At 47.4% G+C, this 15035-nt stretch overlaps 2 protein-coding genes across 2 annotated transcripts in view; both read right to left on the reverse strand.

The window, feature by feature from the left end:
* Positions 1–7209, reverse strand: part of DCP2 (decapping mRNA 2) — a 164199-nt gene extending 156990 nt beyond the window's left edge. Inside the window, exon 1 of the mRNA XM_080268805.1 lies at positions 7165–7209. Within this exon, the coding sequence (XP_080124931.1) occupies positions 7165–7168 (4 nt within the window). The 5' untranslated portion in view covers positions 7169–7209. The remainder of the gene's footprint in view (positions 1–7164) is intronic.
* A 4744-nt stretch (positions 7210–11953) lies between these two features.
* On the reverse strand, positions 11954–12734 carry LOC145394999 (protein NYNRIN-like). Its single transcript, XM_080268743.1, has 2 exons — positions 12585–12734; positions 11954–12394 (listed from the first exon to the last, which is right to left on the reverse strand). The coding sequence occupies exons 1-2, from the start codon at positions 12732–12734 to the stop codon at positions 11954–11956; spliced, it is 591 nt and encodes a 196-aa protein (XP_080124869.1).
* Positions 12735–15035: the final 2301 nt, after the last annotated feature.

Raw genomic sequence — 15035 nt, forward strand, 5'->3', positions numbered from 1 at the left:
ATTGCCAGGCCAGTCATGGAAGAACTTAACATGACAGTCATCTAGCCACTTGGTTACCATTTTAGCAGTATGGAAGGGTACTCCATCCTGCATCAGAAAGTTGGCCCGGCACTGTCGAAAGCATTCAGGCAAAACATCACACAACAGCTCAAAGTATGTAAATCTGTTCACTCTTTTGTTTTTTTCAAAGAACACTAGTTTTCCAACACCATAATAACTGAACGCTCCCCAAACCATAACTGAATCTGGATGTTTAACGGTAGCTTGGATGTACTTGCTGGAGAATGGGTTTGAACCAGGCCGGCGTCGCACATTTCCACCCCTATTGCCTGTGACTGTGAAGGTTGCTTCGTCTGTCCACAGCACTTTTTTCCATCTAGCAACATCCCACTGCAGGTAGCGCTTAACAAAATCGACCCTATTGCGAGCTTGCCGTAGGGTCCTGAGGGGTTTCTTCCTTGGCTTTAGTGAGCGATAACCAAGGCGCCTGAGAAGAACATGTCGAACTGTTCGAACACTAACACCATTCAGTAAATCTGGGTTCATTTCCTTCAGCTGTCTTGCAGTTAGCCTAGGATTACATTCTACTTGCCTCTTAAGTACATTCATAGTTCTTTGGTTCACTTTCCTAGGTCTTCCAGGCCGCTTTTTATGCTGCAAAGTTCCACTGCCCCCGGCATCACGGTAACGTTTCGTCCACCGACGCACGGTTTTGATGTTCACACCAGTCACTTGGGCTATTTCCTTATTACTTGACCCACTCCGGCAAAGTGTTGTAATGGTAGATAACTCTCCAGGGGTTAAATTCTTTGATCCAACCATAATTAGATGGGTGGGAGGGCTGAAACACACACAAACACGGTGGCAGCTTGCCATAGGGTCCTGAGGGGTTTCTTCCTTGGCTTTAGTGAGCGATAACCAAGGCGCTTGAGGAGAACATGTCGAACTGTTCGAACACTAACACCATTCAGTAAACCTGGGTTCATTTCCTTCAGCTGTCTTGCAGTTAGCCTAGGATTACACACACACACACACACACACACACACACACACACACACACACACAGTCATCGGAGGTAGACGTTCGTCATCGGCGCTCCGTACCAGGTCAACACGGCCAGTGGCATTACCTAAATTAGTGTCTTTGAATGAGTCAAGCTTTGTACCAGGTTAGACTAAATGATTTTTCATTATTAAAAGGAAAAGAAATAATAAGTTTAAATAAGACCGGTTCAAACTGAACAAACAACCACGATGCGCTGAGTCAGCTGGGTTTGTTTAGACTACAGCAACACGGGGAAAGTGTACATACTCTGTAAGTACATAAGCTGTTCATTTAGTATTACAAAATGGATACATACTTCAGTAAAACAAATTTGGAAAAGAAAAGGGATAAAAGTAAAAAGCAAAATGATGATTTCTACCAAGAACTGGTTGAAGTGGAGACTCACAATAGACTGGTTGAACGTGTACAAAAGCTAGAAATGGCTTTCAAAAATGAAATTGATGAAATAAAGAAGCAAATGCACTTGCAAAAGGAAGAGACAGAAAAACTAGGAAGGGAGGCCAATAAGAAAGACACAACCATCAGTGAACTAACAGTGGAATTGAATACGCTTAGGAAGAAAGTGAGTGAAATGGCAAGTACAGTAGTCAATCACGGGAGTGGTATGGAAGAGTTCAAAAATAACACAGAGACAATTAGGCAAGCAAGCAGTCTTATGGACCAGAGCAGTGATATTGAGGAGAAGATAACACAGGTGAATGAAGCTGTGCAAAGCTACAAAAATGATGTAGAAACCACATATGCTGAAATGGTGGAAGCCAAGAAAGACTTAGAAACAAGGGTGGAGGAAAAAAGCATTAGAAAGGAAGTGAAAAGAATAATCCAAAACAATCCAAAGTTAGTCAAAGATTCAGTAGAGATAAATAAATCAATAGTAATCACTGGTATAGAAGAGGAAGAGGTTAAAAACAAGATCACTAGAGACAAAAAGGAGATGGCAAATGTAATGAGCTTACTGAAAGAAGTATCAGAGGAAATCTGTAGTAAAGACATAGAGGAACACAAAAGGTTAGAGAAATATGAGAAAATCAAGACAAGACCTCTAAAGGTGACTTTCCAGAGTGTAAACACTGTGGAAGAGATACTAAAAAATGCAAAGAATCTTATGGAAAAAGAAGAGTTCAAAAATGTATGGATAAAAAGATGCCTAACACAAGAGGAACTGGAATTACTGAAAGAGAAAAGGGAGGAAGCAAAAACAAAAAAGGAGGGAAGATCAGGAGAAGAAGAAATTTTTTTACAAAGTAATAGGATTGCAGGTACGAAAGTGGTACACAAACAGGATGGAAGAAAAAGGAGGAAGGTAGTAGAACCATGTCATGACAAGTATATAAACAAGATGATAAAGTTGATGTACTCAAATGTGGATGGAATGGTATCTAAATTACTAGAGATGAATGATTATGTCAGAGAAAATGAACCACAAATAATATGCCTAACTGAGACAAAATTAACACCAAGGATATCCAATGACATACTAAACTTAGAGGAATACAATATATGGAGAAGAGACAGAAATTTAAAAAAAGGAGGAGGAATTTATTATTAACTAAGAAAAATCTAAAAGTCAAGGAAATAAACCTAGATATACCATCACAAGTAGAACTGATTGCAGTAGAGATCGACACATCTGAAGGTAAAGTAATTGTAGCCAATTTGTACATGCCACCCAGATCAAACACATGGGAAAGAGACGAATATGAGGACCTGGCAGAGAGTACAATTCAGAGTATAAGATCATTGCTACATAAAATGGAAGAGAAATCGGAAAGAATTATACTAACTGGGGACTTCCATACAAATATAAATTGGAATACTCTAGAAGATATAAATAGCCAAGAAAGCTGTTGGGACCAAAAGCTCTTGGATCTCGTGCAAGAGTTTTTCTTAACGCAACATGTGAGGGAAACCACCAGAAAAAGAGGACTTGATGTACCTTCAGTGCTAGATCTAATATTTACTAGGCAAGAAAATGACATTGACAGTTTAATATATCACCCTCCACTCGGCAAAAGCAATCATGCAGTACTAAATTATAACTTCAGGATAGCATATGACATAGTAAACAGCAATGACAGTTACAAAAAGAGCCTAAAAAGGGAAATTATCAAGACCTAAAGAAGTATTTCTTAGAAGTTGATTGGGAAAATCAGCTTAGAGGACAAGATTTAAATTCTGTATATGAAAAATTTTGTGAATTTTATGAAATAGGAGTCCAGAAGTACATCCCACAGCACAAAGAAGCAGATATGAAAATACAGAAAAGGTTCAATACAGAATGTAAAAAATCAAAAGAAAGAAGAGATTTGTTGTGGAATAGATACAGAAGACACACTAGTGAAAGGGCGTATAATAATTACAAACAGGCAAGAAACGACTATACAAGAATAAGGAGGGAAGCCCAAAAACAGTTTGAGGAGGATATCATGTAGTGATCAACCAAAGCTGTTTTACAGCTATATCAGAAGCAAAACCAAAGTAAAAGACATAATACAATCCATTACGGACGAGGGAATCACTTATACACAAGAGAAAGATATTTGTGAAGCACTAAATAAGAATTTCCAATTAGTTTTTACAGAAGAAAAAAATTTTGAGAGGGACTATGTGGAACACGCATGTCCATACATACTAACAGATATACAAATAGCAGAAAAAGTAACACAGGAGGACCTAAGTAGATTAGACAGAGGAAAAGCAAGTGGTCCTGATGAAATTTCATGTTGGGTATTACGAGAATGTGCAAAGGAGTTAAGTAAACCATTATTTTTAATTTTCAAGAAATCCTTGAGTCAAGGGAAACTACCTGATATTTGGAAAAAAGCAAATATAGTCCCCTTATTCAAGAAAGGAAATAGACAAAATCCTCTCAACTACCGACCAGTATCACTGACCAGTGTTGTAAGCAAGGTATTAGAAAAACTTATAAGAAAAGCTTGGGTAAATCATCTAGAAGAACACAGTATGATAACAGAAAGACAGTTTGGTTTCAGAAAAGGAAAATCATGTGTTACTAATCTGTTGAGCTACTATGACAGAGTAACAAACACAATACAGGAAAGGGAAGGATGGGTGGACAGTATCTATTTAGATTTCAAGAAAGCTTTTGACACAGTACCACACCAAAGGCTTTTATGGAAACTGTACCATCAAGGTGGAATTTGAGGCAAACTGTTTCGTTGGATGCAAGACTTTCTCATAAAAAGAGAAATGAGGACAGTACTAAGAGGAAACTACTCATCATGGAAAGAAGTGACTAGTGGAGTACCACAGGGTTTGGTGCTGGCACCAATCATGTTTTTAGTGTATATAAATGATATAAACAGTAACACCGGAAATGAGAGCTATCTGAATATGTTTGCAGATGATGCAAAAATACAAAGGAGAATTACAAGCACAGACTCTTGTATACAAAGGAGAATTACAAGCACAGACTCTTGTAGGGAGCTACAAGAAGAATTAAATAAACTTCATGAATGGAGTAGTACATGGCAAATGGAATTCAATGTGGACAAGTGTCATGTAATCAAGTTTGGTAAAAGTGGAAAAAGACCTGATTGGGATTATAAGTTAGGAAATAAAACCCTATACACATCAGAAAGAGAGAAAGACCTAGGTGTGATTATCAATAACAGACTATCTCCGGCTGACCACATCAGCGAGAAGGTAGGAACATGTATACACTGCTTGCAAATATGAGAATAGCATTCACATACATAAATGAAGACATGCTAAGAAGGATAATAACATCATTCATTAGACCAACCCTGGAATATGCATCAGTAGTCTGGAGTCCTCATCTCAAAAAGCATATAGACAAGATTGAAAAAGTTCAAAGGGCCGCTACAAGATGGATACCAAGCTTAAGGGACCTCAGCTACGAAGAACGACTAAATAAAATGAATCTACCAACACTACAGGAGAGAAGGAAAAGAGGTGACATAATAATGCTATATAAGTGCATATCAGGAAAGGAGAAAATAGACATAAATGATTACTTAACATATGGAGAAGCATCAGCAAGAGGACACTGCAAAAAACTGCATAAGAAGAGAGGTGATAAAGACGTAAGGAAATTCAGTTTCCCAAACAGAGCAATTGATCAATGGAATGCACTACCGAATGAAATAGTGTGTGCCAAAACAATTCACAAATTTAAGGATATGTACGATAAATATGGTTTAAGACACGGGACAGTACGAGCTTGACTCATTCCTGTAAAGATACAATTAGGTAAGAACAATTTGGTAAGGTTTCAGCTAGCAAGCAACACCAACAATATTTCCCCTCTGACAGCTCCAGGCACACTGACTTCCTCAAGGCAGCTCTCCTTATATATATCAAGCCCAGTGCGATTGCCAGACGTACGATCACGACTGTATCTGCCTTCACAATGCAGTTTTGGGGGGTGGGATGTTTTTGGCAAAAATAAATGGGCTCGACCGCCCGCGCCCATTTTTTTTTTGCCGACACTGTAAGTCTATCTATCTATCTATAGCCAGATGCCACAATCCCACAAAGCGTAGCTGTTTGCCTTTAAGTGGTTTTGCATGGAAGAGCACTAACCGTCTATCAACCCACTTCCTGCTGACATGTGGGGAACACATGTAGGTTGGTTACCACATATGGTTGCCACCCAGCATTGTAAATGGTTTCCATTTTCCTGGCTTACACATAACCTTTGGGCTTGTCAATCAATGTAAAGCAACCCTAAAAGGAAAGAGGAGTAATAAAAAGTGACAAGAACGATGGAAAAAACAGGAGAGGAGGGTTGGCAGCATTACATCAAGTGAGTGGATGATGGTTGTCACCACCTACAGTACCAGCATAAGTACTGTATCCATAAATGTTTGCTAACATTAACTGAAAGTTACACATGCAATTTCATGTACAAATTTCTAAAAATGTGTATGAATTCCTACTGCCTGCATTCTAACTCTCCCTGCCTTCTCTCCTGTGGCTAATAAGTAATGATGGTCATTAAAACTCCTGACAGCTACGCCTAATCCAGCTGCCAATCTCAGAACCAAAGGATAGTATGGTTAGAACCAAATCATACCAAAGTTATAATCAAAGGAGGTTGATTTCACAGTTAAATTAGGTCCCACTTTAGCTTGTGATAAGTCTTCTAGAATCCTGCTTATTTCTCATAAGCTTCTTGGTTTTCTTATGGCTATAAAGTGTTGGATGTACCCTGAGATTTCATGGCAAGAAGAGTGACTGATAAGGGAGCTGCATGTGAGTAAGGTGGAACGAGAAAAAGGAAAGGGGAAACCAAGGATGAGAAAGTGGGATGGGATGGTGAGGCAGAACAGATATTAATAAGGGGAGTATATGTGAGTAAGGTAGAAGGAGAGATAGGAAAGGAGAAACCAGGGATGAGAAGGTGGGATGGGATGGTGAGGCTGAGTACAGTATATGTGCGAGGGTAGGTTGAGCAAGATCAGCTTGACAGCTGAGGTCAGAAGATATGCTAGCAATTCATTTCTGGCCAACCCTTCTGGGATTAAGGCATCTGGCCATCAGCAGACAGATTCTTATGGTCAATGTTAGTTCTTATGCCTGATGACTGGCCAGACATGAATTAACACTGGCTCTGTCTTGTGCGGCCATCAGCAGTGGTTACTCCCTGCCCACCTGGGTGTTGGTCATCTAAAAATGTGCTCAGACAGCAAAAAACAAGATGTCGTCATTTCATGACTATGAGTAATTAGGGGCACCTTTCAGTAGTCTGCCAATTTGTTTGATTTGTTATGTAGAAAGACTGAGTAACCTGTTCTTGGATCATTATTAATGTATGATATTTCTATAAAAATTCTTGATGTGTAAAAGGCACAATTACCCATACTTTCCACATCATAGAAGCTCCATTCAACAGGCATGCCATAGTCTAAAGGTTAATCTTTGTGTAACAATGACTTATTATGGGTATAATCTTTGAGGTACTTAGATCAATAACTTATATATTTTTTAACGCATCCGTGAAGCATACTACTGAATATTCACACCGCAAAATTTCTGTAACTTTGAGGGCACAAAATCAACCAACGAGAAAATCTTTGCATTATCATCAATTAACACTGACTAAGATGCCTTACTCATGTAATCCAATTCCACAAGATTCCTTTTCCAGTTCACTGTCACCCCGCAATACACCACCTCACAGTTGCCAAACTCACAAATATCGCTAAGCTTCCTCTCACAAGGCGCTAGGATGTAGCAACGTAAATAAAACATTATATCGGTGGGAAAAATTATAAAATCTTCAGAATACCGCAAGGGTTTAGGTAGAATCCCCGGAATATTGATGGCTTTCTTTTTAAACGCTATAAATTGTCGTGACGTGGCAGACTGGGATCTCTCTATATCAAGCACAAAAGACGGTAATTGGTAGCTCTGCTCCCCGAACAACATTCATCTGTTACTTACGTACCAAACATTTTTCGGTACAAAAATTAGTGTTTTCGTAATGCAAAGAGAAATGGCGGGGGGCAGCAGTACTTTAAGTTAGGGTAAATATAAACGACAGTGAAGCAGGGATTCAAAGGATCATGTCAACACTTCAATCCAAAAGGAAGTTTGGAAATCCCGCGTCACTGTCGTTACCTCCACTATTTTCATCCAGTTCATAATTTCAGCCAACTCAACTGCTAGGAGGTGGTTGAAAATTCTATCGATCTATAGCCACAAGCTTTAATCCGAAAGGAGTGGCCACAAGCAATCGCCCCCCATGTCGCCCTGTCCCCTACCATTTCGCGGCCCTCTTCCCAGCTCACACGCATCTCTCGTTACCTCTCCATTCCATCCCTCCGTCACATCCTCGGTCTTCCCCCTCCCTCTCCCCCTTCCCCTGTCATTCACATATTAGTATTAAACAACCTCTTCCCCTTCCCGCGAAGCATCTTCGTGAAGAGACTCTTCCCAGTTTGGTACCTTTAAACCCAGCCCGAACAGCCTCTTCCCAGAAGGAGACTACGGAAGGGTTGGTATGCTGCGGAGGTACTCTCTCGGAGAGAAATCGTGAGATTGGTACGCCGGAGGAGAGCATGTTTGCCGTTATCTGTTTTATGTTTACTCTCTCGTGTGATATATTGCGAAAAATATATGCTAAATCTGATAAACAACGTCTCTGAATCAGTCCAATGGTAGGAAATAGTTTTAATACTTGATACTTTAATACTTGAGAGGGGGTCCAATGGTGGTTAGGATTACGGCAACTAGAATTTAGCGGTTTTGTTTGGTGGCTCAGGTTAGAAGTAGGTTAGTTTAGATCAGATCAGGTTATCTAACAGACTTGTACACCATTCCACTTTTCATTACTGTCTTCAGAAAGGTAAGCACGTGGTATAAATTAAGGCCGTGATTAGGATTACGGCAGTTAGAATTTAGCGGTGACTTCCGTAATCCAAACCACGGTTAGGATTACGGTAGCTAGAATTAAGTTGTTTGGTTTGATGGTTCAGTTAAGTTAGAAATAGGTTAGGTTAGGTCAGGTCAGGTCAGTTTTAGTCAGGTTAGATTAATACTGCACTGTTCACTGTAGTTATTATTCACTCCATCACTTTGTTATTATTACTGACTTCCGTTAGAGGGTTAGTTCACTATTCTGCCTTTGCACCATTTGATCACTGACACTGTACTATTACTGTCACCCCTGTCGAATCTGGCGTCGTAGCGGTCACGTGCAAGGGTGGAGGGGCGTCACAGCTCCGCTACTGACGGGGTTGGGCACCACCGGGGGCCTTTGTATCCAGAGGCCACGGGATCATGCACAGGGGCGTCCGTTCTCGTCCAGGGCTGTGGGTGGCGAAGGGTCCCGCACTCTCGGGACTGGGGACAGGAGTGCGGCCCTTAGGGCTGGGGCCAAACAATTGCCTGAATCGGTCGTTCAGGCTCCTGATGGAGGATGAGGATCTTCGGTCGTTGAGGTGTGGGGAGTTCCTGCCCAGGAGTCCTGGGGGCAGTCTGGGGTTCCCGAGGGCTGCTGTCCCCAGGGCTTGATGGCACCAACAGGGAGGGGCTACGGCACCAGTCTGTGTCGGGGTCCATCAGGTGGGTCTCCTCCAGAGTCAGTTGTAAGGAACAGAGGCGGGGGGAGACTTCGGGGCCTCTCCAATACTCCTCTAGGCCCGAGACTCCCTCTGTGTCGTGTGTCGGATAACAGGTGTCAGTTCCAGATGGAGGAGCGGCTATAGGCCGTCTCCTGCTGTAGGGTCCAGCTACTGGCCGTGGCTTCCTGGGGACACAGCAACAGGCTGTCGCCAAGGCCTGGCTACTGGCCGTGGCCTGGGAGAGTGGGTAGCTGCCAGTAGACCCAAAGGGAGCTTCGGAGCAGCTACAGGCCATCTCCTGACAAAGGCGGGAGTGGCTACAGGCCGTCTCAGCAGTAACACCTTCGGAGCTGCTACAGGCCGTCTCCTGACAAAGGCAGGAGCGGCTACAGGCTGTCTCCTTATGACCCTCAGAGAGGCTAAAGGCCGTCTCCTTCAGAAGGGGTGAGCGGCTATAGGCTGTCTCAGGGAGGGCACCTTCAGAACAGCTACAGGCCATCTCCTTCAGGAGAGTTGGGTGGCTACAGGCCGTCTCGGGGAACACCGGAGTGGCTACAGGCTGTCTCCTGATGAAGGCTGGAGCGGCTACAGGCCGTCTCCTTATTACCCTCAGAGCGGCTACAGGCCGTCTCCTTCAGGAGGGGTGAGCAGCTACAGGCTGTCTCAGGGGGAACACTTTCGGAATGGCTACAGGCCATCTCCTTCACGAGGGGGGTTGAGCAGCTACAGGCCGTCTCCTGACGAAGGCGGGAGAGGCTACAGGCCGTCTCCTTATTACCCTCAGAGTGGCTACAGGCCGTCTCCTTAACGAGGGGCGAGTGGCAACAGGCCGTCTCAAGGAAGACACCTTCAGAGCGGCTAGAGCCCGACTCCTGACGAAGGCAGGAGCGGTTACAAGCCATCTCCTTAAAACCCTCAGAGCGGCTACAGGTCGTCTCCTTAGCGAGGGGTGAGTGGCTACAGGCTGTCTCTGGGGTGCTGGCAGGAGCTGGATAGGCAGCTCCATCCCTTAGCTGGTTGGTGAAGGCTTACCCGGAAGGTAGTCTAGTATTCCTGCTATGGTGGTGGCGGGCGAGTTCTGGGTCATACGGGCACGTGACCCGGGAGGACTTATGCCGCTGTCGCTCCGAGTCCTGGCGCGCTGTTGTTGTTCCTCTGTGGGCTCCTTGTCGGGGTGTCTGGGCGCTTTTGGGGGCACTATATTGCACTTTACCACCGTCTGCTGGGAAAAAGTCACGTCCCTGTGACTGGAGGTGGTAAACTTTGGTGTCGTAGGTGGTGTTGACTGGCTGCAGGTGTTGGAGGAGGGCGTGCCAGGCTGTAGTGGCGGAGTTCTCATCTTGTTCCTCATTGCAGGTGAGGAAGAGGGTGGATGTGGTGGTGGAGGAGTGGAGGAGTTGCAGGAGGTGGTGTGGCCCTCGGACTCACTGGTTACGTGCAAGGGACGGTGCCCATACAGCTTGCCGTATTTTCATGGAGGTAGTTGTTGTCCGTGGTGTGGGGTGGTGTTGAATGCTGGAGATGGACAGTGAGTGTGGGGTTTTATGCCAGGGTAATGTGGCCGCGGTGTAGTGTTTCTGGGGAGTGTAGGTGGCTGGGATTTGTGCTTGGTGTATCATGAGTGTGAGATGGTTTAGGGCAGGGGTAGGGGTGTGATTTTGCAGCAAGGTGAGTGGGGTGGGAGAGTGGATGTATTGGGCAAGTGAGCAGGAGAGGCGCCTGGAGTGTGTGATAGTTGTTTTGAAGGTGGGTGTGGGTGGTGATGTGGGTGTGCGGGGTTGGCGCATGTGTCAGGTGTGTGGGGCACGAAAGGGCGGGTGTGGGGTTGTTGGGGTGTTGGTGGCATGGCGTGGGGAGCTGGGGATGGGGTGAGTGGGTAGTGGTGTCATGGGGCTGGGGGTGGTGTACATGAGGGTGGCGGTGTGTGTTGGCTGTGGGCTGGAAGGTGTGGGGGCGGCAGTGGGTGATAGCTGGGGCGGGGGTGTGGGGGTGGGGGCAGGACATGTGATGCTGGGCGCAGGGGAGAGGATGGCGGGTAGGGAAGAGGTGGGGGAGCGGGGGGTATTGGTGGTGTTGGTGGGTTGTCAGGTTAGGTGTGATGTGGCGTGACGGAAGGCGAGGTGGAAGCGGCGGGGGAGGGAGAGGGGGATGGGGAGGAGGAGATGTAGCAGTCATAGGTGGTAGGAGGGGGCGGCGTGGGAGTAGAGGGTGGGACAGGGTACAGGGCTGGGGTGGTGGGGGCAGGAGTGCGGATGAGGTGCACGTGCCGGTTTCGGAGGGTGCGAGGAGTGCCGTGGTAGTCAATGGTGACCTGATAGAGGTTAGGGACGCGGGTGATGGTGTGGGGTCCCGTGAAGCGTGGCGCGAGCTTGTGGGGGGTGGGTAGCTGGGATATCATGACTGTGTCACCTGGCTTATAAGGGTTGGAGGTAGTGTCGGGGCTGAGATCCATGTTGTGTTGGAGGTGGGTCAAGCGGCGTTTGAGGTGGTGTATTGGGTCTGTTGTGGGGGTGGAGGTGGGAGGTTGCAAATGCTGCCGAAGGGCCAAAAGGAAGGGTGTTTCCTCAAACATTCGCTCATATGGCGAAATTCCGTCCTCTCGGGGGCAGGAGTTGATGTCCCATTGTACGATTTTTACATGGGCAGGCCAGTCATCGTTCTTAGTGGCTTCTATTTGGGTGCGAAGCTAATTCATCAGTGTGCGAAGGCTGCGCTCGTATACGGCATTTCCTTGTGGCCAGTAGAGGGATGAGTGGGAGATATTATACCCGAAGATATGGGCCAGCTCCTCCCAAACCTTACTGGTGAAGTCGGGTGCGTTATCTGAGTGTATTGCTTAAGGGATGCCAAAGTAGGGGAACACGTGCCGAAGGAGGGCGTCAGCCACTGCGACAGTGTGGTGTTCCTTCGCTGGGCAGGCCATGACGAATTTGGAGTATGTGTCGATGAAAGTGTTAACGTATCTATAGCCTGATTTTGGAGGTAAGGGCCCCACCACGTCAATCGCTAACAGCTGCCAGGGTTTGTGGGTGGTGATATGGCCCGATGGACCTGCGGTACAGGTGATGTCTTTGCCAAGGACGCAGGCGCAGCAGGTTTGGATAATTTCCTTGGCAAGGGTGGAAGAATTGGGTGCCCAGTAGGTGTTATTGAAGACCTGCAGCAGTTTTTTTGTACCTAGGTGAATGCTGTTGTGGGTGTGCAGATGTCGCAGGGCGTCGAGGGCGGTGTCAGGGGCTAGGAAGATATGTCCTAATGGGGTCAGGAGGTGGTCGCCCTGGCGATACAGTTTTTTGAAAAGGTGCTGGGGGATCCAAGGGGGCCATTCCTTGCGGTGCCACTGTTGGAGGAGGTCTGGCTCCGGTTGGGTGGCGTGGATGGGGAACCGAGAGAGGGCGTCTGCGTTGGTATGGAGTTTGCCAGGGCGGTAAGAGATTTCGTAATTGAATTTCTCCAGGGTTTCACGCCATCGGCTGAGCTGGGCATTGTGTCAGACTGTCATAACCACTGGAGGGACTGGTGATCTGTAATGATGGTGACTTGGGTCCTGGAGAGGTATGCCTGGAAGTGCTCAAGCGTCCAGATGATGCCCAAGCACTCTCGGTTGGTGGCGGCATAATTTTTCTCCGCCTGATTTAGGGTATGACTGGCACAGGCGATGATGTGTTTGCGACCCTCTCAGACTTGCGCTAGCACAGCACCAATCGCAAGGAGGGAGACGTCTGTATAGAGCCGGAACAGGAGGGCATAGTCGGGAAAGGCCACGATGGGGGCGGAAATGAGCTTGTCTTTAAGCTGTTGGAAGGCGGCTTATCTCTTGTCTGTCCAGAGGAATGGTTTCCTCTTACGGGTAAGGACATGGAGTGGTTTAGCAATGTGGGCAAACCCCTTCACGAAGCGGCAATAATAAGACGTCAAGCCAAGGAAGGTCCTGATTCCGTGAACGTCCTGTGGTGGGGGTATGTCTACGATGGCGTGGAGTTTGTCCAGGTCAGGAGATATGCCTGCCTGGGAGATGACGTGCCCCAGGAACAAGACGGTTCTGGCGGACAGGACGCACTTGGAGGGCCGGAGTTTGAGGCCTACCTGTCGGATCCTGGTGAAAACCCGGCGGAGGCGCTGCGGGTGGTCGGCCCAGGTCTGGCTGAAAATGATGATGTCATCCAAGTACGAGAGACAGATTTCCCACGTGAGACCGCTGAGGACGGATTCCATTAACCTGGAGAAGGTGGTGGGGGAGTTGCAGAGGCCGAATGGCAGGACATTAAACTCATAATGTTTCCCATTGCTGGTCGAGAAAGCAGTTTTGCCTCTGTCCTCCTGGCGTATGGGGACCTGCCAATACCCCGACTGGAGGTCAAGGGTAGAGAACCAGGAGGCTCCATACAGGGAATCCAGGGAATCGTCTATATGTGGGAGTGGAGTGGCATCTGTGGTAGTTACATTGTTAAGCCGGCAGTAGTCGATGCAGAACCGCATCGTGCCATCGTTTTTCTTCATGAGGATGACGGGGGAGGACCAGGGGCTGGTGGAGGGGGAGACGACTCTGGCTTCGATCATCTCCTGTACCTGGCGGTCTTCCTCTTCCTGCTGTTTGGGGTTCTTCCATCGAGATGGCTGTCGAATCGGCGGGCCCATCATATGAATATCGTGACCCAGGTAGGTGGTGTGTCCGATGTCAGCTGGTCCTGCTGTGAACAGATCCCGGAAATCCAGGAGCAGGCAGCGGAAGGTGTCTGACTGATGGGGGGAGAGATGGTCGGGGATTGGGGGCAGGGGGGCAGGGAAGCCGGATGGGAAGGGGCTCAGGGCTCGGCTTCCTCCATCTCTCTGATTATGAGCCCTTTTGGGAGGGTGAGGGGCGAGGGGGCGAGGTTGGCAATCCGGACTGCTGTGTGATGGGGGGGAAGGAAACTTGGGGCAGAAGGCAAGAGTAGGGAAAATAGGACGGAAGGGCCGGATGGCTGGTTAAGGGGCACCCAAGCTTCATGGTGGGGGGGAATGGTGATGGCAGAGGAAATGGTAGCAGGAAAAGAGGGAGGGGGGTGGGCGAGGGGGGAAGAAGGGGGGGGGAGGAATGGGAAGGTAGAGTCTTGCAGCCAGGGCCATGGCGTGCAGGTGCAGATGGCCCGGAGGTGAGGGTCGGGTAATGCACGGAACTGGAGCTGTCTACTGCGGCAATTTATGGTGGCTCCTAACTTTTGCAACAGGTCTAACCCCAGATATCCGTTGTAATTTTGAATATTATGAACTGATGTTGGGTCAACACCGGTTGGTGGGTGTCGACTCTTAGGGCCCGTGTTTCCCCATGGATGGGCATGGGACCATCCCCTGCATCTGGGAGGAGCGGGCCAAAGGTCGATTTGTGACGGGAGAAGTAATGGCTACAAAGGCAGGATCTGGCCACTCCCGTATCGACCAGAAGTCTGGCTTTCATCCCGTTCAGCTTTATCTTGTGGTAAACTGGGGGGCCGATATTTAGGGGAAATGGCCCCCGCCACCATGGGAGGGTGTGGGGGCGGACCTAAAAATCCAGTTGTCTGGGGCCTCCTTCTTCTTGCTTCGGCTCCTGTTCCCTGGGGTCGATCTCCTCCACAGGTGCAGGTTCGTCCTCTGTTACCTCATCCTCTAGAGAGGAACTTTGCGTTAGCCTGGGGTGGTAGCTTTCTGTCATGCAGCCTTTAACTGATCTCTGATACCGTGCTGTGGGCACCTGGAGCTGCACACCGAGAATTCCCAGAGATTCACTAAGATGAAGTTGGGGTTCTCCCCGTGGGTGGGGCGCTGGTGGGTGGGGTGTGCCCTAGGCGGGCTGGGTGCTGGGGTGGGGCTGGTACGGGGCATAGGCGGATGTGGCTTGACTGGGGGAGCCAGAAACTTGGTGGGAAATTTCCTTACCATGTCGATTTGCTGGGGTG

Source organism: Coenobita brevimanus, chromosome 29 (assembly GCF_032717465.1).
Source record: "Coenobita brevimanus isolate Jiangsu-jjx chromosome 29, ASM3271746v2, whole genome shotgun sequence".
NCBI lineage: Eukaryota > Metazoa > Arthropoda > Malacostraca > Decapoda > Coenobitidae > Coenobita > Coenobita brevimanus.

Bases quoted from the DNA above. Each gene is read 5' to 3' on its own strand.
- LOC145394999 (XM_080268743.1), bottom strand. From the start codon at position 12,734: ATGCCGCCACCAACCGAGAGTGCTTGGGCATCATCTGGACGCTTGAGC. The intron at 12,395-12,584 runs GCGTGAAACCCT...CTGTATCGCCAG, and splicing joins AATGCCCAGCTCAGCCGATG to GGCGACCACCTCCTGACCCC.